The 25,770-nt window shown below is 36.0% G+C and overlaps 2 protein-coding genes across 2 annotated transcripts in view; one reads left to right on the top strand and one right to left on the bottom strand.

Moving 5' to 3' along the window:
• The window catches only part of CDC73 (cell division cycle 73), a 140,095-nt gene that overhangs the window by 44,809 nt on the left and 69,516 nt on the right, over positions 1–25,770 (top strand). The window lies entirely within an intron of this gene.
• Positions 16,433–24,019, bottom strand: B3GALT2 (beta-1,3-galactosyltransferase 2). Its single transcript, XM_025400305.1, has 2 exons — positions 23,392–24,019; positions 16,433–19,070 (listed from the first exon to the last, which is right to left on the bottom strand). Exon 2 carries the CDS (start codon positions 18,948–18,950, stop codon positions 17,682–17,684), a length of 1,269 nt encoding a protein of 422 aa, XP_025256090.1. The 5' UTR covers positions 18,951–19,070; positions 23,392–24,019; the 3' UTR covers positions 16,433–17,681.

Raw genomic sequence — 25,770 nt, 5'->3', positions numbered from 1 at the left:
TTCTTTCTCTTACCTGATTGCCCTAGCCAGAACTTCCAATACTGTGTTGAATAGGAGTGGTGAGAGAGGGCATCCCTGTCTTGTGCCAGTTTTCAAAGGGAATGCTTCCAGTTTTTGCCCATTCAGTATGATATTGGCTGTGGGTTTGTGATAAATACCTCTTACTATTTTGAGATACGTTCCGTCAATACCAAATTTATTGAGAGTTTTTAGCATGAAGGGCTGTTGAATTTTGTGAAAGGCCTTTTCTGCCTCTGTTGAAATAATCATGTGATTTTTGTCTCTGGTTCTGTTTATATGCTGGATTACGTTTATTGATTTGAGTATGTTGAACCAGCCTTGCATCCCAGGGATGAAGCCCACTTGATCATGGTGGATAAGCTTTTTGATGTGCTTCTGGATTTGCTTTGCCAGTATTTTATTGAGGATTTTTGCATCAATGTTCATCAGGGATATTGGTCTAAAATTCTCTTTTTTTGTTGTATCTCTGCCAGGCTTTGGTATCAGGATGATGTTGGCCTCATAAAATGAGTTAGGGAGGATTCCCTCTTTTTCTGTTGATTGGAATAGTTTCAGAAGGAATGGTACCAACTCCTCCTTGTACCTCTGGTAGAATTCGGCTGTGAATCTGTCTGGTCCTGGACTTCTTTTGGGTGGTAGGCTATTAATTATTGCCTCAATTTCAGAGCCTGCTATTGGTCTATTCAGGGATTCAACTTCTTCCTGGTTTAGTCTTGGGAGAGTGTAAGTGTCCCAGAAATTATCCATTTCTTCTAGGTTTTCTAGTTTATTTGTGTAGAGGTGTTTATAGTATTCTCTGATGGTAGTTTGTATTTCTGTGGGGTCGGCGGTGATCTCCCCATTATCATTTTTTATTGCGTCTGTTTGATTCTTCTCTCTCTTTTTTTTTATTAGTCTTGCTAGCGGTCTATCGGTTTTGTTGCTCTTTTCAAAAAACCAGCTCCTGGATTCATTGATTTTTTTGGAGGGTTTTTTGTGTCTCTAGCTCCTTCAGTTCTGCTCTGATCTTAGTTATTTCTTGCCTTCTGCTAGCTTTTGACTGTGTTTCCTCTTGCTTCTCTAGTTCTTTTAATTGTGATGTTAGGGTGTCAATTTTAGATCTTTCCTGCTTTCTCTTGTGGGCATTTAGTGCTATAAATTTCCCTCTACACACTGCTTTAAATGTGTCCCAGAGATTCTGGTATGTTGTGTCTTTGTTCTCATTGGTTTCAAAGAACATCTTTATTTCTGCCTTCATTTCATTATGTACCCAGTAGTCATTCAGGAGCAGGTTGTTCAGTTTCTGTGTAGTTGAGCACTTTTGATTGAGTTTCTTAGTCCTGAGTTCTAGTTTGATTGCACTGTGATCTGAGAGACAGTTTGTTATAATTTCTGTTCTTGTACATTTGCTGAGGAGTGCTTTACTTCCAACTATGTGGTCAATTTTGGAATAAGTGTGATGTGGTGCTGAGAAGAATGTATATTCTGTTGATTTGGGGTGGAGAGTTCTGTAGCTGTCTTTTAGGTTCACTTGGTGCAGAGTTGAGTTCAATTCTTGGATATCCTTGTTAACTTTCTGTCTTGTTGATCTGTCTAATGTTGACAGTGAGGTGTTAAAGCCTCCCATTATTATTGTATGGGAGTCTGAGCCTCTTTGTAAGTCTCTAAGGACTTGGTTTATGAATCTGGGTGCTCCTGTATTGGGTGCATATATATTAGGATAGTTAGCTCTTCCTGATGAATTGATCCCTTTACCATTATGTAATGGCCTCCTTTGTCTCTTTTGATCTTTGATGGTTTAAAAGTCTGTTTTATTGGAGACTAGGATTGCAACCCCTGCTTTTTTTTGTTTTGCATTTTCTTGATAAATCTTCCTCCATCCCTTTATTTTGAGCCTATGTATGTCTCTGCATGTGAGATGGGTCTCCTGAATACAGCACACTGATGTGTCTTGACTCCTTTCCCAATTTGCCAGTCTGTGTCTTTTAATTGGAGCATTTAGTCCATTTAAATTTAAGGTTAATATTGTCATGTGTGAACTTGATCCTGTCATTATGATATTAGCTGGTAATTTGCTCGTTAGTTGATGCAGTTTCTTCCTAGCATCGATGGACTTTACATTTTGACATGTTTTTGCAATGGCTGGGACCTGTTTTTCCTTTTCATGTTTAGTACTTCCTTCAGGATCTCTTGTAGGGCAGGCCTGGTAGTGACAAAATCTCTAAGCCTTTGCTTGTTTGTAAAGATTTTATTTCTCCTTCACTTATGAAACTTAGTTTGGCTGGATATGAAGTTCTGGGTTGAAAATTCTTTTCTTTAAGAATGTTGAATATTGGCCCCCACTCTCTTCTGGCTTGGAGAGTTTCTGCCGAGAGATCTGCTGTTAGTCTGATGAGCTTCCCTTTGTGTGTAACCCGACTGTTCTCTCTGGCTGCCCTTAACATTTTATCCTTCATTTCAACTTTGATGAATCTGAGAATTGTGTGTCTTGGAGTTGCTCTTCTCAAGGGGTATCTTTGTGGCATTCTCTGTATTTCCTGAATTTGAATGTTGACCTGCCTTACTAGGTTGGGGAAGTTCTCCTGGATGATATCATGCAGAGTGTTTTCCAACTTGGTTCCATTGTCCCCGTCACTTTCAGGCACCCCAATCAGACGTAGATTTGGTCTTTTCACATAATCTCATATTTCTTGGAGGCTTTATTCATTTCTTTTTACTGTTTTTTCTCTACATTTCTCTTCTCGCTTCATTTTATTCATTTGATCTTCAGTCGCTGATACTCTTTCTTCCAGTTGATTGAGTCGGTTACTGAAGCTTGTGCATTTGTCACGTAGTTCTCGTGTTACGGTTTTCATCTCTGTCAGTTCTTTTAAGGTCTTCTCTGCATTGATTATTCTAGTTATCCATTCATCCATTCTTTTTTCAAGGTTTTTAGTTTCTTTGCACTGGTTACATAGTTCCTCCTTTAGCTCTGAGAAGTTTGATCGACTGAAGCCGCCTTCTCTCAACTCGTCAAAGTCATTCTCTGTCCAGGTTTGTTCCATTGCTTGCGATGAGCTGCATTGCTTTGGAGGGGGAGATGCGCTCTGATTTTTTGAATTTCCAGCTTTTCTGCGCTGCTTTTTCCCCATCTTTGTGGTTTTATCTGCCTTTGGTCTTTGATGATGGTGACGTACTGATGGGGTTTTGGTGTGGGTGTCCTTTCTGTTTGTTAGTTTTCCTTCTAACAGTTGGGACCCTCAACTGTAGGTCTGTTGGAGTTTGCTTGAAGTCCGCTCCAGACCTTGTTTGCCTGGGTATCAGCAGCGGAGGCTGCAGAAGGTAGAATACTGCTGAACAGCGAGTGTTGCTCTCTGATTTTTGCTCTGGAAGCTTTGTCTCAGGGGTGTACCCCGCCATGTGAGGTGTGATGTGTCGGTCTGCACCTAGTGGGTGATGTCTCCCAGTTAGGCTACTGAGGGGTCAGGGACCTACTGGAGCAGGCAGTCTGTCCGTTCTCAGATCTCATCCTCTGTGCTGGGAGATCCACTGCTCTCTTCAAAGCTGTCAGACAGGGGCATTTACTTCTGCCGAGGTTTCTGCTGCCCTGTCCCTAGAGGTGGAGTCTATAGAGGCAGGCGGCCTCCTTGAGCTGTGGTGGCCTCCACCCATTTTGAGCTTTCCGGTGGCTTTGTTTACCTACCTAAGCCTCCGCAATGGTGGACGCCCCTCCCCCAGCGTGGCTGCCGCCTTGCAGTTAGATCTCAGACTGCTGTGCTAGCAATGAGGGAGGCTCCGTGGGCGTGGGATCCTGTGGGCCAGGTGTGGAATTTAATCTCCTGGTGTGCCATTTGCTAAGACCCTTGGTAAAGGGCAGTATTAGGGTGGGAGTTACCCGATTTTCCAGGTGTTGTGTGTCTCAATTTCCTTTGGCTAGGAAAAGGAATTCCCTTTCCCCTTGCGCTTCCCAGGTGAGGCGATGCCTCGCCCTGCTTCAGCTCTCGCTGGTCGGGCTGCACCCGCTGACCAGCGCCAACTGTCTGACACGCCCCCGTGAGATGAACCCGGTACCTCGGTTGAAAATGCAAAAATCGCCTGTCTTCTCTGTCGCTCACGCTGGGAGCTGGAGGCTGGAGCTGTTCCTATTCAGCCATCTTGGGCGTGCCCCGCTACAGTCTGACCTCACTATGAGTTTTATATGTAAGTTCTGGTATGCCTTGTAATTTTAGGTTGACTTTGTTAAAAAACAATTATCAAGTTAGTCATAAAACCTAGTGTACAAAACCATTCAGTGTTTGTTGTCTAAGCTGAACTCTTAGAAACTTTAATGTGAAATTATTTTTAATGAGAATATAAAAAGGAAGAGTCAAGTATGAGCAAAAGTAGTAATATAGCAGGAATTTGTATAGTTGAAGTGCATTTTTTCTTTCTTTCTGAAAACAGGGTCTTGCTCCGTCACCCAGGCTGCAGTGTAGTTGTGCAGTCAGAGCTCATTGGAGCCTCTATTTCCTGGGCTCAATCACTGCTCCCACCTCAGTTGGGATCACAGGGATGCACTGCTGTGCCCAGCTAATTTTGGTATATTTTGTAGACACAGGGTTCACCATGTTGCCCAGGCTGGTCTCTTAACGATCCTCCTGCTTTGGCCTCCCAAAGTGCAGAGATTACAGGTGTGAACAACTGCGCCCAGCCTTAAGTGTGTTTTCATTATTTCTTTATGTTTTTTAGTCTATAGTGATTTAAAATGGTTTGAATATAATGATTTAAATTGGGGATTGACAAACCTCTTCTTTCAAGGGCTGGAAACTTAAGTATTTTAGGCTTACAGGCCGATAGACAAAATCACAGAAATTATGTAGGTACTTATGTAACGAGATAAATCAAATTTTCACAATTTTTTTTTTTTGAGACCGAGTTTTGCTCTTGTTGCCCAGGCTGGAGTACAATGGAGTGATCTCGGCTCACCGCAACCTCAGCCTCTGAGGTTCAAGTGATTTTCCTGCCTCAGCCTTCCCGAGTAGCTGGGATTACAGTTATGTGCCACCACGCCCGGCTAATTTTGATTTTTAGTAGAGACAGGGTTTCTCTATGTTGGTCAGGCTGGTCACAGATTTTTAATGACAAGTACAATGCATGATAATCTGTAATACTGGTTTGATAATGAGAATAATGGAATTTCTTTTTGGGTGTGAGGGATAACATTTTGCTTAATTGAAGTTCCAAGTTAGTGTTCTCTGTTACCAAAATTGATTGCAAATTCATCAATGCCGGTTTATAATGAGATTTTATGTATTATTTCAAAATTCATTAACTATGTAATTGGGGAACTTCTATATAACCCTCCTTTGGCAGTGATAAATCTGCAAATAAGAAAATAATCTAGTAGAATTCTTAGGTGGACTAAATTTACCCATCTAAGTTGTTTTGAGCTCCACACATAGTTTTAACTACCGTTTGTTTGGTAGCATCAGAGTCTTAATAGATTCCCCTTGAGGTTGTACTTCATTAGTGTTTTCTAAACTACTTTGAAATTATTCCTGCCTGTAGTTGTTTTATGTAGACTACTCATAGAGGCTGATTCCTCAGCCACTTCAAAAACATGACTTGGACTCCTCAAATAAACAGCAACTGAGTGGTATTAGTAACATGTTAACAAGAGCCAAAGAAAACCACTCAGTCATTTGCCTTGACTTCTGATTGACAGTTGATGTTGCTGCACCATGGCCCCAACTCTTTAAGCAGTAGTGAAAGGCCAGTAGTCTAAAACAAGGTTATTTTCTCTGAATACATTTTTTTGACTGCTTTAATCAAATCAAATTTAATTAATTAACTATAGATTAACCATTTTCCTTACTTAGCTAACATGGAACCTCTCAAATTTGCTTCGCAGCCTAATGTTAATTTTTTAATTTTTGTAAAGAAATTTTGTGATGAGATACTCCATTTTAAATTTTTTAATTTTTCTGACCATTCCTTTCATGTGAGTTGGGAAGTTTATGAGGAGTGCTTAGTCTGGTGATATTTATATGGTATTCTTTTAGCACACTTGTAGTGTCATTGCATTAGATGGTAAACATTGCTTTGCCATCTAATTTTACTGTACATTAAAGAACATACTACTTTTCTTGTGTGTGTGTGTGTGTTTTTTTTTTTTTTTTTTTTTTTTTGATACAGAGTCTCACTCTGTTGCCCAGGCTTCAGTACAGTGGTGCAATCTTGGCTCACTGCACCCTGCACCTCCCGGGTTCAAGCAATTCTCTTGCCTCAGCCTCCTGAGTAGCTGGGATTACAGGTGCCTGCCACCACGGCTGGCTAATTTTTGTATTTTTAGTAGAGACGAGGTTTCACCAAGTTAGCCAGGCTGGTCTCAAACACCTGACGTCAGGTGATCCACCCACCTTGGCCTCCCAAAGTGCTGGGATTACAGGCTTGAGCCATCGCGTCCGGCTGACCTCTGCTGTTAGGCAGTTATTGGCAATAGGTAAATGAATGAATTTGGTTGCATTACTGTAAATCTTTATGGATGCTGAAATTTGAATTTCATATAATTTTTACATTTTAAACAGTATTTTTTATTATCTAGATTTTTTTTTCAACCGTTTTAAAGTGTAAAATCCAGTCTTGGCCTGTGTGCCATACAGAAACAAGTAGTGGCCTGTATTTGGCTCACTGCTATGTTTTGGTTACTCTTGACTTAAATTTTTATGGTGGATATGGAGGCAACTGTTTATTTCTAATTCAAGTAATTAGTACTTGTCTAATTTTACGTTTTTAGAAATTGGTGTTTAGATGAATTTTAGGAAGGATGCTATTTAAACACACCCATAGCTGGCATATGCATTAAGTAAAAATGCAAACTTTTACAATAAATTTGTGAGAATGATGCCGGGTATGGTGGCTCACACGTATAATCCTAGCACTTGGGGAGGCTGAGGTGGTTGGATCACTTGAGGCCAGGAGTTCGAGGCCAGCCTGGCCAACATGGTGAAGTCCTGTCTCTACTAAAAATACAAAAATTAGCTGGGCGTGGTGGCACATACCTGTGATCCCAGCTATTAAAGAGGCTGAGGTGGGAGGATCACTTGAGCCCAGGAACCAGAGGTCGCAGTGAGCCAAGATCACATCACTGCACCCCTCACTGCACCCAGCCTGGGTGACATAGCAAGACTCTGTCTGAAAACAAATAAAAAATGAAATAAATTTGTAAGAATGGAGGTAGTTGCATAATGGCTGATACCTATGTACTGTAGATAAAATTGCTTTCCTGTTTATCTTATGAGATGCAAGAATATTAAATGAAAATTGTTAATGATGAATTTGGGTTTTATAAAGCAGTAAGAGGCAATGCTGTAAGATGTGTTTCCAAATGAGTTTTGGAAAATAAAATCCCGAAGAGTATTTTTTCTTAGTGTGATCCCTTTTGTAATTGTAATTTTTTTTTTTTTTAAACTTTTAAGTTTAGGGGTACATGTGTAGGTTTGTTACATATGTAAACTTGTGTCATGGGGGTTTGTCGTACAGATTATTTCATCACCCAGGTATTAAGCGTAGGACCCATTAGTTATTTTTTCTGATCCTCTCTCTCTACCCTCTACCCTCCGATAGGCCTCAGTGTGTATGGTTCCCCTCTGTGTATCTGTGTGTTATCATCATTTAGCTCCCATTTATAAGTGAGAACATGTGGTATTTGTTTTTTTGTTCCTGCGTTAGTTTGCTAAGGAGAATAGTGTCTAGCTCCATCCATGTCCCTGCAAAGGATATGATCTCATTCTTTTTTATCACTGCATAGTATTCCATGGTGTATATGTAACATTTTCTTTATCCAGTCTATCATTGATGGGTATTTAGGTTGATTCTATGTCTTTGCTACTGTGACTAGTGCTGCAGTGAATATACACATGCACGTGTCTTTATAATGGAATGATTTATATTCCTTTGAGTATATACCCAGTAATGAGATTGCTGGGTTAAGTGGTATTTCTGTCTTTAGGTCTTGTAGGAATTTCCACAGTTTCTTTCACAATGATTGAACTAATTTACACTTTCACCAACAATGTGTAAGCCTGCCTTTTTCTACACAACTTTGCCAGCATCTTGTTTTTTGACTTTTTAATAATAGCCATTCTGACTGGCATGAGATGGTATCTTCATTGTGGTTTCGATTTCCATTTCTCTAATGACTAGTGATGTTGAGCCTTTTTTCATGTGATGGTTGGCCACATGTACGTCTTCTTTGGAAAAGTGATCATGCCATTTGCCCTACTTTTTAATGTTTTTTTTGTTGTTGTTGTTGTCGTTGTTAAGTTCCATATAGATGCTGGATATTCGACCTTTGTTGGATGCATAGTTTGCAAAAATTTTCCCATATTTTGTTGGTTTTCTGTGTACTCTGTTGACAGTTTCTTTTGCTGTGTGGAAGCTCTTTTGCTTAGATCCTATTTGTCATCTTTTGTTTTTGTTGAGTTACTTTTGATGTCTAATTATCTCATCAAGTAAGTGCTATACCCTGAACTGGAGGCAACATCTTTGCAAACCACATCTGTGAGCGTAGGGGGCACAGCCGCATTTTGTGGGAGATGGATTTCAGCATCAGGAGGCAGTTAAGTCTTCACAGATTATCCAAGGACTATATGGATGGTAACTCACAAGTGTTTACACACCAGAGAAAAGCCCTGTGTGATTACTGCTATCTTCCAGCTGTGGAGACTGAGGCACACACTGGCAAGCAAATTGCTTTAAGAACTATTAGCAAACAGGATCAAGAAAGAACTAGCCTCTGCCGAACACTGCGCATAGTTGAGCCTATGTCCCAGCTATCAGGTTATCAATCAATCAGCTATATTCCCAGTACCTGGCAGAGTTCTTGGGACAAAGTAGATACTTCGTCTCTTTATTTTCTATTGTTGCAGTAACAAATTACCACAAGTTTGGCAGCTTAAAACACTCTCTTACAGTTCTGTAAATCCAAGGTTCAGGTATATCGTGGCTTAGGGAGAGGCCTCCACTTAAGAGTCTCACAGACTGAAGTCAAGGTGTCAGCAGGAATGTGTTCCTTTTGGGAAACTTAGGGGAAGGACCCACTTCCAGGTTTATTGAGGTTGTTGATTGAATTCAGTTCCTTGTGATTTTAAGACTGAGGTCCCTGTTTGTTTGCTGGATGTAAACTGAGGGCTAATTCAACCTTCAGGAGGCTGCTTGGTTCACGGCCTCCTTCATCTTGAAAATCAGCAGTGGTGGATACAGTCCCTTTCATGCTTTGATTCTCCCTTGTTCTTCTCTTCTGCTGTGTTTCTCTCTGACTCTTCTCCTTTCCTCTTAAGGGTCCATGTGATTATACTGGGCCAATCAGGAAAATCTCCCTATTTTAAAGCTCTCTGCAAAGTAACTTTGCCATGTAATGTTAGAATATTCACAGGTTCTGGGGGCTAAGGTACATGGAGATCTTTGGAGGACCATTGTTCTGCATGCCACCACACTCAATCAATATTTTTTAATAAGTGAAAAAAAGATGTATTTGTTAGTGTTGGAAGAATAAAAATTTTTATGAATTTTTGGTTGCTTAATGTTAGACAGAGTTGATTTTTGTTTGTTTTGTTTGAGACAGAGTCTTTCTCTGTCGCCCAGGCTGTAGTGCAGTGGCATCTCGACTTGCTACATCCTCTATCTCCTGGGTTCAAGTGATTTTCCTGCGTCAGCCTACCCAGCAGCAGGGACTACAGGTGTGTGCCACCACACCTGGCTAATATTTGTATTTTTAGTTTAGATGGGGTTTCACCGTGTTGACTAGGCTGGTCTCGAACGCCTGACCTCAAGTGATTGGCCCACCTCGGCGTCCCAAAGTGTTGAGATTACAGGCATGAGCCACTGTGCCTGGCTGATTTTTGGTACTTTTTTTTTTTTTTAAAGAAAATTTCTTATAATGAGTAATATTTATGCTAAGATATCCAACTGATTTATAACAGCATATGATAAAGTTAAGCGTTTTTTTTTTTTTTTTGTATTGTCAGCCAAGTTGAGAAAAGACTTACAATAGAAAGACAAGCAGTTGATGGGAGAGAGACTGTTGAGTTTGATGACAGATTAGAAGAGCGGAACTGTACAAATAGGTTAGGGAAGAAGAGAGGATTAGTGAGCCAACCTTACTGCAGGTTATAGCGCCTTTTATGTGTTCCTACCTTAAATATGCTAAGATCCGAGAGATGAGTAGTTCATCCCAGTTAACATAAATGAAAAGAGTTCTCTTTCAGTTCTTGTCATTTTTTTTTGACAACCCGGGAACCATCTTGTATAGCCCACTTGCCTAAGTCAAGCATTCCGTCACTCTTCCATTCAGACTTTTTGCTCTCAGTTGTGAAGACTACGGTTACCTGGCACTGCATCCTTTTTCCCTCTTCCTTTTGCCATCCTGTGTTCTGAATTGTCAGGTCCTCCTAAATAGAAGGCCTAAACTTGATTGTTACTTGGTAACTTAAGACTATAAGATTATTGTTCCTAAACCATTGGTATTTCTAATACCAAGATGTACTAGTTTGATCAAAGACTTAATTTTCTAGGCCCAGACAGCTGATATAATGGATTTAGGTTTATTTTTTCTTTGAAATGAGTGCATGAGTGCCTTTAGATAGAGTACATAGTCAAAAAATATGAATACTGTAGCAAGTTTTAGGGATTCTTGCAGTCTTCCTGAGCACAGTGGTGGAGAAAAGAGAAAAATCCCTGGTTACATTGCACACTCATCAAGTCAGGCAACCTGGCCTAGGGCAACATAAACCTAGAGAAAGGAGTCTTGTTCTCTGGTTTGCTCTCTGCACATTGTGCCTTTTTGTTTTCTTTTTCCTTTAGAGAGGCTCCTTATTGTGAAGCAGCTATTAAAAGGGTATACCTTATTCTATTTCTTTTTCTTGGTTTTCTTAATTACTTAATTATAAAACATTTCTAACATAAATATGATGAGAGAAAATAGCACGTGATCTTCCATCTTCCCATCACACAGATTCTATAATTACCATTTTTAAAGGCTCTCCTTATCTGTTCCACCTCTTCCTTTTTTTCCTAAAGTATTTAAATGCAAAATCGAGACACTGTCATTTTTTTCCTAAATACTTTGCCTCTCTTAAACATATAGACATCTTTGACGTAGCCACAGTGCCATTGTATGCAACAAAATAAATAATATTGGTGTAATCTAACACGCAGTTCATTTTACAGTTTCTTTGATTTCCTGAAAATTGTCTTTTTGTAATTTGTTTGTTGGAAATAGGACCCAAACAAGCACCATAAGTTGCGTTGTTAGGAATCTCAAGTATCTTTTACTGTAGTTCATAATTTTTTTGTGCCATTGGTGCTTTTGGCAGACTGGAAATCCTATGAATCCTCTTTCTGAATACTATATTTAAGGCATAAAAGAAAATACATAAGATAAAACCAATTGTATTTTTAAAAAACACATTTATGACATGATTTGTGCTTCTTTACTAATGCATTGTATAACTCGATCTAGTGGCAAATTTGATAAATACCAGATTTTAGAAGTATAATGAGCTTACGTAATATCTTTATTTTATGTTATGTGATATCTTTATTCTAATGTTATGAAAAAATCTGATCTTTGTTGGTGACAAAGTTGTAACCATTTATAATAATACTGAAGAATTATAATAATAATTCCTGAAGAAAGAATTAATTTCATTTAGAGATTAATGAAAATAAAATTGTAAATTTTTTTCCCGTTAAAATTCTTCTGAATTCTATCCACAGTTCCATGCTCTAAAGGAACAGTACATATTAAAAAAGACCTTGACTACAAGTCTTTTTCGGTGACTTTTTCAGAGTTTTTCAACAACTTGGCAAGTTCTTTACCTCTTAGCCTTTGTCCTTCAGTTGTTTGTCTGGAATATTCTTCCCCTTGCTCTTAATAAGACTGATTCCTTCTGATAATTCAGATTTCAGTTCAGCAGCCACTTCTTCAGGACCCTTTTTCTTCTAGTTATCTTGTTGTTCATTTGTTTTCTTTGATTATCTTTCTTTATATGAATTTGAAGGTAGAAACTATGTCTTTCCTGCCTTCCACTATATCTCCAGTGCTGAGAACAGAGTATTTTGCATGTAAGTGTTGCTTGAAAAGTATTTTCAAATGAATCTGAAGCCTATATTATATATTTTTAGTTATTTTTCATACTTTCATATGGGCGTAGAGTGGTAATTATAATTCATATTTTTAATGATGCTTTGTAATCTCTATAGGCCCTCAGTGCCACTTGACAATTCTTTTATACATTGCTTGATGATTCTTTATTACATTGTTTCTGGCAAATCAGGTTCTTTATACAGTGTTTTCTCTTTCAGTAAATGACCCTGTCAGTGTTCAGGCCGGTGTCTTAGGCATCATCCTTGCCACTTACTCCCCTCTCATCTCTAGTATCCAGCCATCATGAAGGCCTATAGACCTTACTTGCTGACATCTCTGGAATCCCTTCTCTCCATGCCACTACTATCCTTTCTCACTGTAGAGAAAACTTGATTTGATGTTGTAAAACATTTTCCTTTAAATAAAATGAAAATGCTTTAAACTGTTTAATTGAGTCAAGTTGTAATTCACTATTCCTTATCCAGGAATTTTTTTCTTTTTCTTTTAAATAAGCCCCGAGGGAGAGAGAGAATAATTTACAGTGAGATAGGAGGTATGAATGGAATCAAAAGATTGGGTAGAGGGATTAGCTTTAGTAAGGAAGAGAATCATTTATGGGCCTTGTAACTGGCCAAGGGTTTTAGGGATTTTGGTATTTATCCTAAGTACATTGAGAAGCCATCAAATTAGTGGGATGGCATCCCTAGCTTTGTGTTTTGAAAGTAACATTCTGACTGTAATATTGGCAACAGATTATGTGGATATAAGGAAACTGTCTATAAAGGTATTGCAGTAGTTCAAAAATGAGTGATGCTGTTTTAAAGAGGGGCAAGATGAAGAAAAGTAGATGGATTCCAGTAGGGATCCAAGTAAGTCTTTGGGTTAAATGGATATGGGCAATAGCAAGAGAAAGAAGTGGCGAAGGTGATTCTTGGTACTCCTGTGTGCCAGTTGACTACGGTTAGCCATGCACTGAGATAGGGAATACTGAAAAAGTACTAAATTTGGGATGATAGAAGATAACTTAGGTTTTAGTTTATATTAAGTGTACATGACTTATAGACATACAGATACAGTTGGCACTCCATATTCGTGGGTTTCACGTCCGTAGATTTAACCAACTGCTGATCGAAAATATTTAAACAAACAAACCAACCAACCCACAATGCCTGTGCTGAACATGTACAGACTTTTTTGAGTTATTTTTTCTTAAATAATACAGCGTAACAACTATTTACGTAGCATTTAGATTGTGTTAGGTATCATAAGTAGTCTAGAGATGACTTAAAGTATGCAGGAGGATGTGCATATTTTATATGCAAACAGTATGCCATTTTATATAAGGAACTTGAACATCTGTGGATTTTGGTGTCTGTGGAGTGTCCTGGAACCAATTCCCCACAGATACTGAGGTATAATTGTACTCTAAATTAGAGGTTTTTCTTATGACCTCTGATTAAAACTTTACTTTTGTAAAAATCAAGTTTACTTGTCTTTTTTTTTTTGCCCACTATTAGCTTTCTATCTGAAGTATATAGGAGTCATTCTCTTCCCTCTCTTGCATGAATCTGTTAGGAACAAGATTGTAGTTATGTTTTTCATTAACCCTGTCAGAAGACAAACAGACCCTGATAAGGGAATACAATTTTAAACACATTTTTAAAACAAATTTTAAATGTTAAACAAATGTGAAATAGTGGACTAATTTTCTTTGTTCATTAATCTCTAGACTCAGACAACATTTTACATCGTATCAGACCCAGGCAGTCAGTTTTGTGGTTACTTTTGGGGCTATGTTGGCCCTCCCTCATGGTGGTGCGAACATAGGCCCCTAAACCCTGTTTCCCCGATCTTTTCCCAGTAATAAGGCATTTATTGCAACGTAGTATCAACTCTATTATGTTGTATACACAAGAACTGTTTTGCTTTTTTGAGTCTTGGTTGCGGATACTGGTTATGAACAGACACAAAATCTTCAGCATGTCCTCTTTAGGGGAAGTTTTTCTTGGATCCATTTGCAAGGATTTGTTCAGGTGGCATAGCAGACAGAGGACACTGTCTTACAGAGCGTTAAGGAATCATCATAGGAGCACCGAACAATTTTATTACTGTAAAATTTGGTGGTAGTGGATTTTCTATCCCATTTTAGTATTTAATGTCCATCGTCTGCCTTCTGGGAGTGATGTCTAAATGATACATTGAAATTCTTGGAGATGCCTTAGAAATGTCTGTCAACAGGAATTTTTTTTCCTACTTTTTAAAGCTATGTTAATCTCATAGTGAAATTTCCTAGCTAAACAGTAAAAGACAGAAAAAGAAAATTTATCTGAATAGTTTGGATAAACTGGTTTTACCTTCTCATGACAAAATGGCAGGTGACCAGAGAGTAGGATGGGTAAATGCAGTTCTACTTTTATCTATTAAAAATTAGCAGTTGTGCTTCAAAAAGAAGCATATTTTATAATTTCTAAGTGCCACCTGCCTGCTGTTTACAGTTGTGCCTCAGGGTCCAAAGAAGCAAGAGATAAGCAGTAATATGTATGCTTTGCAAAGGTTCCTGTCACCATTAAACAACTGAAAAGAAGAGAAAATAATTGGAGGATCAGATATACTCTCTTTTCTTTTGTCTTTATTGCTCCTAATATCAAGTGCCCCTCCAGTATGTGAAAATGGTATGAAGCCTGGAGGCCTGGCAAAGGATGAAGAACAGAGAATGGGAATGTAAAGGGACAGACCATTTTTGCTCAGCTTTAGACTTTTTTTTTTTTAATCAACTGTCAGATGTGAAATAATAGCAGAACAGTGTAATGATTAAGAACATGATCCTTGAAATGGAAATCTGCTGCTTTACTAGCTGTATGATCTTAGGTATTTAACCTCTTAACACAAGTCTTTCCTGTCTCTTAGTGTTGTTCATGAGGGTTGTATGAGATCATGTATGTAAAGTGCTTCAACACAGTACCAAGCATACTGCTTGTACAATCAGTAAATAGTTTCTACTGCTGTTATTGGTATTATTTTTGTAGAATTTGCTGGAAATAGAATATCAATAAAATTGCAGTTGAGATTATGTGTGATTATGCTGTATACAAAGAGGTGTGAGGAGAAATCTCAATTATTTGGTTGAATTAGAATTTCAGCACTGATATACTTGATCAAAATAAACAAGTGTTGTAAGTATTGAAAGTTTTGGTGTTTTCATCTTCTGAAGTACCTATTAACACTTTGAACATAAAGATTACATAGTTATTTCTGTACCCTTTTCTTTGACCAAAAGCAAAGCTGTCGTTTAAAATTATATTTGTATGTACATAAAGATCACATAGCATTGGGATGAAGAAGGTACATTTAACAAGTGGTGAGATGTTTATATACACTATCAGCTTATTTTGCTTAAGAAAACGATCTGAATATTGTTGCGGAAAAGTCAAAAGTAAACTAACAGAATATTTATTTTAAAGTAAGGATTTTCAACAGAATAAAGACACTTTATACTATTTGTTCCAATCCCCTTTGAGGACTCACAGTGTCTGATATCAGATTACTGTAGTTTTTCAAGATAGTGTTAGGAATATAGAAATTTACATAGATTTTATAGATTTAAAATTGAAACTTGAGATAGGAAGAATTTAGGTGTCTGTTATCTGTTTTTCATGAGTCATTTTTATAAAAACTTTTTCCAGATGGAAATTACTCTTTTAAAGATCTTGCACTATAGTCATAATTTGGACAAATAGTACTTGAGTTCTCTTTCTATGTACACACCTTTGCACACACACACACACACACACTTTTTTTTTTAACTTTTGTAGCATAAATCAGAGAATATTATTCTATACTGAGGGAAGGATTCCTTTTGTCTTCTGTCAAACATACTGATCTGATTTGGTATTATCCTCTTATGTGTGACTTTTATTAAGTAATTCTGGTGTTTCTGTAGTCATATAGGATAAATTAAGTTAAAAACAGACTTGATCCAAGAACTGGGGTGCGTTACATAGATCAGCTTTCAGAATCACTTCACTTAGAATAGAACACTTAGTCTACTGATTTGAAATGGAGATAAGTACTTAAACAGTTTTAGTGTTTTCAAGTTTCACAAATGTTACAATTCTCTTCTGGTAATTTATCCCTTAATAATAGAATCAGAGGTAAAAATGATTGTTATTAGAATTAAGAAACATTCTGACTAAAAATGGACAAATTTACATACTTGTATGGAATGAAAACACTATTTTGGTTAGTAGGTTGGTGTTTTCTTGATTTTAAAATTCATGATGGAGTCAAACAAAATTACTGTGAAAATACTTGTATCATAACACTCAGTAAAGTTTTTTGTTTTCCTTTATTTTTAAAAAGTTGATAAAAGTGCATTGTATACATTGTTCATCCTAGAATTGTGTTTGTCAAACATTTATAGTTTTCCCCATCCCTCCCCAAAGGGTTTTTAATTGGTGATTCAGAATATTTGTCATCTACCAAATTAAAAACTGCAGATTTGTAAACTTGGCACTCCAAGAAAGAAATAGGTGCCATAAAATGGTTAAGTATTGGCATGTGTACACCTGCTGTCAGGAAGTAAACTTCCCGTATGTTACATTTTGGCAGACATGCATCTTAAAAATGTATTGAATGAAACTGCACCGTACTCTTTATCTTTTTTATCTTTTTTCAACAGTACATCCTATTTGTGCCTTTAAGTAAGTAATTTTGCTTCGATTATCTTTACAGATATATTCGAAGTCAGATATACATGAAATTAAATGGTGGTGCTGTTTAAAAGTGTAGTAATTGGTCTAATTGAATAACTCATTGAAATAGCAGTTTGGTTCTTAACACCAATGAGGAAACAAAACTTGTCTGTTTTGAAACATTTAATAACTAAAAACTTGAGCCTGAGACACATTAGTTTTTCACATTTTATCACGTCATGTCAAAATAATTTTCCCCGATATATGTATTAATAAAAGAAATTTAAAAGAATATCTCAATTATTTTTAAAAAGTAAATACTTTCATGAGAACTGCATTGATGAAACATCTGAACTTTATAATGTGTTTGTGGAATAACTCAACTAAATCTTATTGCATTTAGAACCCTAAAATAGTCAGGTCAAAAAATTTATCCTTTGCACAATTACAAAGTTTTCTTAAAATTGATAGTGATGTTTTATTTACATTTAATTATATATTAAAATGAAAAGCTATATCTAAAATGAAGGATCTTTTGACTGTCATTTCTTAAATTAAAATTTATGTGGAAAATGTATGCAAATACATTTTATTGGCCCCTAACAGAGGACTTGAACCGTTGATTTATGCATGCTTATTATTGCATGTTAATACACAGAATCCCCTTATACAGTTTTTTAAATAGATCTTTTGGGACACCTTTTTTGTTATATAATGTTATAGTTTTAAGACTTAACTTCTTCAGAAATTAAAAAAATACTTTTTGAATTTCTTTATGTGATGAGTTTTAACTAAAACTTGTCCTACGGATGTAATCAGTTCTAACTATACATGCTTTTAGCAATATTTACAAATTGCACATTTGAAAAAAAAAATTGTCTTTTCTAATGTAGTTTACGGTGGCGATACCTGCCTGCCTTTTCTTTTGCTGCGTTGGCACAGGCATTGTGCTTATTTTGTTGTAAATGGTTCCAGTATTTTATCAGTTCACTAGGCTGGAACTGATGAGAGGTAATTAGGTGGCTGTATTTACAGCTTGAATAAGAGACTCGCCAGTGATTGAACACAAACTCATTGGGAGGGGGCACAGGATCAATTCTCAACTTGGCAAGACAGATCCCTACATACACATCTTCCAAGTGCAAACGGCGGATACCTAAAGAAACTTTAAAAATCTTTTCTGCCAAATCTCCAGAAAAAACATAACCAGTTCCAGAACAGAAGACAGGATAACGCTCACTTGGGTAGAGGTCTGGTGGCATGTACCACTTACTATCTTTGTTTCGGTTGGGTGCATATCCCCGCATTAGGTAACCAGTGAAATAGTTATGTCTAGGAGGCAGATCTGGCTTCAGTAACTTATTGATTAAATATTCAGTGTTGACAAACATGTCACTGTCAGTTTTCATAACATATGGAATATGTGGACAGTATGTTGCAACCCAATTCATGCCCATTAGTGTTTTAATGGTCAAATTATAGTACGTATCTAAGTATTCCTGTTGAATTATATCATGATATTGTCTGCTTTCTTCCAGTATTGCACGTTGAAGGTAGCCATTTAGCTTAATACTTAAGCCCAACAAAAATATTCGTGTGATTTGAATACCAGGTGCTAGACTTTCATTGCCCCAAGTTTGGCGAATAGCTCTTCTAGCTTCTATTTGTCCAGGCTCTGCAGCTATTAGTAGTATTAAAAAAGGACTTTTCTCTTGGCATTTTTCAGGCTCATTAATAATATATTTGAAATGGTAAGAATTTGGATGTCCAGTACCTTTTTCATTGTAAATACTTCCATTGGCACTAAGTGTATTCTCCAGGCCTGTAACTCCTTGTGGTGACAGGTCTGTGTTATTAGAGTTAGTTGCTGTTTGAGGCCTCAGAGTTTGAGGGACCGTTTCTTTCCAAATGTTCCGAAGGGAGCTGTGGTTTGTCTCACTTTTTGTTGACCGAAATCCTCGAAAAGTGTATGTCACAGGGTTTTCTTTGAATCCAGCTCTGCCTGGCAGCCAGTCATGATGATTGAAAAACAAAAACATAGCAAAAAGAAACACTAGAGAAAGTACTCCAATGAGATGAGTGCGGAACAGAGACCTCTTGGCATTCCAGGTCATCTTTGCAAAGCAGCAGTGTCTTCTCCTCCACTGAAGCATGTTGTAAATGTCCGGTAGTGGTATATGAGAGATTGGTGACCAAAAATGTTTTCTTCTCCTTAATACTATTCTTTGGCAATCATTTTCTAATTCAGTCACATTGTCTCTCTTGTAGTCATTCTACAAAAATGAAGCACAAAAGTTTACAGAACTGCCTGAAAGGGACTTTGGATACTAATATGATCAGGGCAAATAGGAATGTCTTAAGCTGTGAAAATATAATCCAGGAATGAAGCTTATAATTTATTTCCCCTTGGCAACATAACATCACTGAGAACAAGATTAATTTATTTAAAAATATACCTTTTTAGCACGGTGAGCATTTTAAAGAGATGAGGTGATTTATTCATTTCATTGTCTTGGTACGCTGGTCATTTGTACTTTTGACCCAAGTTAAAGATTTAAAAGTTGCATGTATTTGAGAAAAATGTTACTAGATTTCTGAGAAAGATTGTGTAAAAAGGCCTTAAGAGCAGATGGAAAATTTATTGGCATTAATTAAAATTGATTTGACATACTATTGGTGGTATGGTGCGCAGTCAGAGGCCTTTTTTGTAAAATGGTCATGTATCAGTTGTGGGACAGACGGTGCAAGGTTGATTATGGCAGAGTTCTGTTAGTCACAGTACACTGCTTGGCATGTTTCCATTGGCCCCTACTGTGTTGAGAGAGTCAATGAGAAGATGCACCTGTCAAAATTAATTTTCAGTGTCCAATAACTTCAGTGTAGGATTTTTAGACAGTAATAAATGATTAACACTTTCAAAATTTTTAACTTTTCATTGTACATATGAAGTATTCATGATATAATTGTTCTTAGACTTAAGATTAATTTTAAAATATAGCGTGTAATTTTCTTTGATTATCTATGGCTTTGGCAGAACACTGTTACATATCTTGGTTGAGTCTCCATGTTAGAATTAAAAGAGTTACTTTGAAACCAACTGTTTAAAATTCTGAATTTCACAGTATAGTTTTAAATATCCTTGAGTTGTGCTTTATTCTAAATTTACATGCAGACAATTTGTTAAACTTTTAGAACTTGTCATTAGCACAGTTAGAGCCCTGTATTTTATAAAGGTATGAGATGGCAATATGTGAGGTTCATGATGCTGTATGTTAAAAACTGGTTATGGTATCTTGCAACAAGGTTTTCAGTGCATAGCACAGATTTGTTCACGTTTGTTGTTAGTGTTTTTGTTGTTGTTTTCAGTTTTTTGGGACCAATATGTCAAGGAAGTAGAGGTGGGCGAAGAGCTATGGTTTGAATTCCATTAAAACAGGAAAAAACTTTTTGGCAAGAAAGAGTGATGAATATGTAATTTTAATTTTTCCAACTTTTTATTATGAAAATTACTTCTTTAAGCAAAATAAATTAATTAAAAAGTTTTAATATAGGAGCATTTATTTGAAATTACAGTGTATACATTATGTATTTAGCCTGTGATATTGAGAGAGTCATGGTTAACATTAAATTTGTTTAACCTTGGCATAAATTTAATTACTTCTAGGAAATAGAAGTTACATGGAAATCTCCATATAATTGAATAGTTACAAAGTAAAATTCACATACATAGTGTTAAGTACTTTGAAAATACTGATTGAAAGTGTTAGACATAAATGAATGAAAGTACTATTATAGTAGCCGCCACTAGGAGGAGCAAGTAGGTGGGAATTTGAACAGATATCTAAGGTCCAACCGTAGAGGCACCAGCGTTTGAAATTTCTCATTTCTGAGCTTACAGAGTACTTTTAGAAGTTATTATTTCTAAAATGTAAAAAAATTAAGCATTTTGAAAGATGTGAACAATTTTTTTAAGTTTGGAATTTTAAAAGCAAATCATCTAGTGTGCTATTTGTTGGAATTTATTTACATGAATTTAAACTCAACATTACTATAATGAAAACCAAGGCTATTCACTGTACCAACAAAACATAGTTCTGCTGTGAGCTAAGCTGAAAATAATAACAGCTGAGCATTCTGATTTAGAAACTCCGTGTTTTCCTTCTTATACTTGTAAGTAGCTGGCCATTCTTTTTAGACTAGGGAACTATTTTTAAGCTTTTATTTCCAAATGACATATTTGGTAAATAGTAATGACTGTCCCCTCCACTTCATAAAGACACCAGTAGATATAAAGGTTGTGTATGTAAATTTAAAAGAAACAAAAGTTGCTTTTAAAATTTATTTGATTTATTCTAAGTGTTACAAAGATAAATTAAGTATATCTGTTTTCTTCTGATATAATAACACTTGGAATCTGATTGAAGTCCAGTCATTTAGATTTTTTTTTAAAGTGTAAATTTGATGGTGTAAGAAGGAGTAAACAATAAGGTCAGGTGTTTCAATGGATGTTTGAGTTAAAGGACTGAGTAAATGAATGATGGAAAATAATCATAATTTGTTGCTTTTATAAGAACAATATACCCAAAGTCATGTCTCTAAAGTATTTTAGTATTACAGAAAGCAGCAAATTATTGCATATTGTAATCTAGCATAAATACATAGTTTTGGTCCTAATATGATTTTGTAACAGTGTGTGATAGAGCTGCATCTTAATTTAGACTTCATGGTATTTGTATGTTTTAGATATTAAGCTACTGAGACGTTAAATCCATATGTAACTATAAATCTCCCATTGATAAATGAAGTGCATGTGTCTAGCCTTTAAGAAATTCCTTATTAAAAGTTTCTCAGGTCTTACAAATTTTTTTGTTAAAAAGAATATAAAATTAAAATAACCATGCCTCCTTTTTATTAAGTGATAAAATTATTCTCCAGTTATTGCCTGTTGTATTTTAATTCTTAAAAAGAGAGAGCAAGACAAGAAAGTTCAATAGTATGCAGGATAGTTTTGCACTTTTACATTTTTAGAAAATAAATAGCTTTGGTTTTTCTCTTTTTTGATATCTTTACGTTATTAATTTGTATTTATAACTTGTGGATGAAGTTCGTGGGGAGAATGTTACTGTAAAATGTTGTTCAGTACACACACAGTTTTTATCATTTGACTTTTAAAAGTGTTGATATCTTTAGTCTATTGGTGATGGTTTAATAGAAAAACTTACACTTTCGTTTTGAGATGTATAGCTTATGAAGCTGCTTAATTGGTGACTTTAATATTGAGAGATAAAGGTAGCAAGAGGGACTTGAAATTTTTACAACCATATTTTTTAGTACTATTTATTATTAGTCTTTATTAGAATAAAAATTCATGATTGAGAGTGATGTTGAGATGTAATAGAGTCTGGTAAACTTGTTTAATCGTCACTTTGGAATGCAGGACTTACATATTTTTAAAATGTTTGCCTTTTGTGATTATTAGATAATTACTGAGTTGTGGTTTGAAATTGAGGAAAAATCAGGATCTTTGATAGATTTGTAAAATTTTAGAAATATCTTTGTGTTTTTGAGCCCTGAGTTGCTATTCTATGATTGTTGCTAAAATAGTTTGATTTATCTGTGCCCTGCACACACATATAGTGGTAGTAGTTCATTACTGCATATTAATATAGCCTGGAAGCATAGTAGCTACATTTATATGTAATTTTTTGACCTTGTATTGCCGTTTGTGGGTATTTTTGTATCAAAGTATTTTCATATTATGTTTTTGAATTTCACTTTTAAAATGATAATCAGAGACAACGTTAAATTTGATCATTTGGAATCAGTCTTTTACATAAAATATAAGCTATTTAAAATAGTTAATTTTTAAATCAACTATTGATGTCCCTTTGTTTAAAGTTCTGTTCATGGACACTATAATAACATGAGGCTCTATTGTGGGGTTATGCATAAACTCACACTACCTTATGTGATCTTGTGTTAATGCTTTCCTTTTAGTATCTTCTTATAGCTTGGTAATAAAATTTGTTGATACTTTCTTTGGTTGGGTTCATTATCTTCATTTAGGGAGATGTTGGAGGGAAGATTTTGTTACTAAAAACTGTTATATATTAAGGTTTTGTTTTAAAAGGACTCTGAAAAAAAACTCTTAAGGTTTTCCTTGCTACTATTTAATGTAATTTCACTGCATTGTCTCTTTTGATAGCCATTTTTAAGAGAGCATTTAATTCACTAGATAAGGATTCAGTATGACCCAATTTGATAGAATATTGCTGTGTTTTTTTGTAAAGGGCTACAGATTTTTTTTTTTAAGTTTAATTTCTTAAGGAATCCTTTAAACACATCTTCTTTTTATTTGCCTTTTCCCTCTGATGTCTATAACCCAGAATTACTCCAAGCTACATATTTAGCTGCATAAAGCAGTGACAGCTTGTCTTCTAAACAATGACAAATTTTAAAATCAGATATTAAGAAACCCTTTCATAGTTTCAAGGGCAGTGAACTGTATGAACTTGCTTATCAGGTATTATTGCCTCCAGGGCTCTAAAAAGGTAACACATTTAAATGACTATCATACACAAGATATTGACATACCTTCCTTGGTCAGGCCATTTGTGTGAAGAGGATTATGCCCACTGAAAATACTTTTGGCACGCCATCACTTCAGCAAAAAAGATGCTATCGAACATGCGCACATCCCCCAACAGTCTGCCTCCTGCGATTGCTTTTCACAGTATCCAAAGTGTCCATCTGTCTGCTTGTCTTCGAGTTACCCTCCTTGTTCATATGGGTCCTAGTCTTCTGAAATTTTCCCTTTCTTTCGTTTTCTCTCTCTTTCGTTAAACAAAAGAGCTGTAGTTGTCCGTTCTGCTTGTAGCACTGTTGACTCTTCCCGACAGTTGATGCATTGAAGCTTTTTACATCTGCTATTTTCCTGGCTGGACAATGCAGTGCTGTGTTCTCGCCTCAGTATCCATATTTCTAGTAATAACACTGAGCTGCAATGTAAAGCAGCCAGAGCTAAAATGTAGTGCTTCAGTTGTATTGGAAAAGCATAAGATTTACCTCCCTTCTTTTGTTGTTGCCTGGCAGCTGCGGGAAGGATTTCGAGCAGTTTTAATGGGGTTTTAGTCTATAATATGAAATCCACGGTTCCTCAGCTGCTGCACAGGCAGGCAGCAGTTTAAATGTGGGCTTGACAGATGCTCTCTCTGACAGAGCAGAATTTAACGTCACTGCTTGGCTGAATCCCACGTGATTGTTTGCATTCATTTTGACTAAAAACCTAAGGTAGGGAGAAGCTTAGAGATTTTGCTTTTATGTGATAAATTATATATGTTCAATGCAAGTGTAGTGATGAGTGAATAATTTGAAAATGTGATGATTATAAAATGAATGGTTATGATTTTATTTTTTCCAGCTTATTTCCTTTTAACTTTATTCTTAAGTACAGGCTTTCTAAATGTTTTCTCTGTTAGAGGTTAGTTTTAATGTTTCTTACATGCCTTTGTAGGGTGTAGGCAGTATAAGCTTTTGTGTGTAAGTTGGTGTAATTTAACCCTTTCAGTGCATTCTCTTCTTGAATTTTTTTTTCCTGCTTTCAAATTGCTCTTGATTTTACTAATGTCTAGTTAAGACCTATGGTTTCTATTGAAGCCATATATCTTTGTAACTTAGATCTCCTCCCCCCTTTCCCCACCCCCCAGTTTTCTGGGGTTTATATAAATAAGCTGTCATGGATTACTTTACTAATGCATGATATGATACAGCCCACTTCTTTTTTGCTCTTACGTGGCTTTTGGTGTTCTTGATGGCAGAAAACTTCACTTTAAGTCACTTTTTAATGTTGGCATTTACTTTTTATTTATTTTTCTTTCTGTTTAAAATTACATGTATCGTAGAATTCAGTAAAATGATATAATAGATATAGCACACTTGTATAGGATCTGGGGGGTAATGAGATTTTACTAATTATGTTTACTTACTCTGATGTTTCAGTAAGATTTAATAACTTGCCATGAAGCAGATTTTATTAGCACTACATACTCACTGAGATTTTTCTTATATGGTTAGTTTCTGGGGCTGGCACCTTGCTGCTTTTCTTACTGCAGAGCAGTAGGGAGGTTTTTTAAAATGTTTTTTTTTGTTGTAAATAGCCTTTATTATCAGTTTTTCCTCTGAGACTCTAGGGACAGTAATTCAATCCTACAAAGTTACAGTTTTGGAGCTTAAGCTAAAGGTTAACAGTTACATGCATATTCTTCCTCTCATCTGTCTCCCCCATTAATATCTGCTATTTCAAATGAATATGAGTTTATATTTTCTCTGATACTCAAAAAATTTTTGTGCACATATTTTTGAGCTTTGCTGATGAAATGTGCTTTGTAGTTTTAAGAACCCCACTGTATTAGAAATGTTAGAAGGATCATTAAAGAAAAAAATAAAAAGAATTTTATAAATGGGAAACCTAAAGCTTGGACTGATCTTTGACTTTTCCTAGTTTGAAGAAGAGGACTAAAACCCAACTTCCTTGTAGTCTATATCCACCCATACTACAGTTCTCACTCACTACCTTTTTGTTTTTAAAATTAGTTGACTAGTTAATAGAGTAATGCTTAAGAACTTACTTAAAATAACTTATTTTCCAGAAGTACAGATGCATTTTTGTAGATCAGTATTTATTTATCAGTGATTCCTTACATAGGATTTGACTGTGAAGCTAGCCACAATGACCATTTTATGAAGTATTTACTCAAAATCAGATTGTGTGCTAAGCTTACTTGAGCTGTTATGCAAATGGCTCTTTTCTAATAGTTTTATTATTGTAATACCCACTTAAAAGATGAGGAACCAGTGTCTGGAATTGTAAAATAATTAGTCCAAATGTCAGATAAATACTGGTAAGAATAGAGGCCAAGCTGGGAATTGAAGCAAGATTATCTAAATTCTTATCCTCTGCTTTTTTTTTGTTTT

Source organism: Theropithecus gelada, chromosome 1, assembly GCF_003255815.1.
Source record: "Theropithecus gelada isolate Dixy chromosome 1, Tgel_1.0, whole genome shotgun sequence".
Lineage (NCBI taxonomy): Eukaryota > Metazoa > Chordata > Mammalia > Primates > Cercopithecidae > Theropithecus > Theropithecus gelada.
The sequence above is the reverse complement of the archived record's forward strand: the minus strand, read 5'-3'. Positions and strand labels throughout refer to the sequence as shown.

Excerpts from the sequence above, each read along its gene's own strand:
- B3GALT2 (XM_025400305.1), bottom strand. The coding sequence starts at position 18,950 with ATGCTTCAGTGGAGGAGAAGACACTGCTGCTTTGCAAAGATGACCTGG.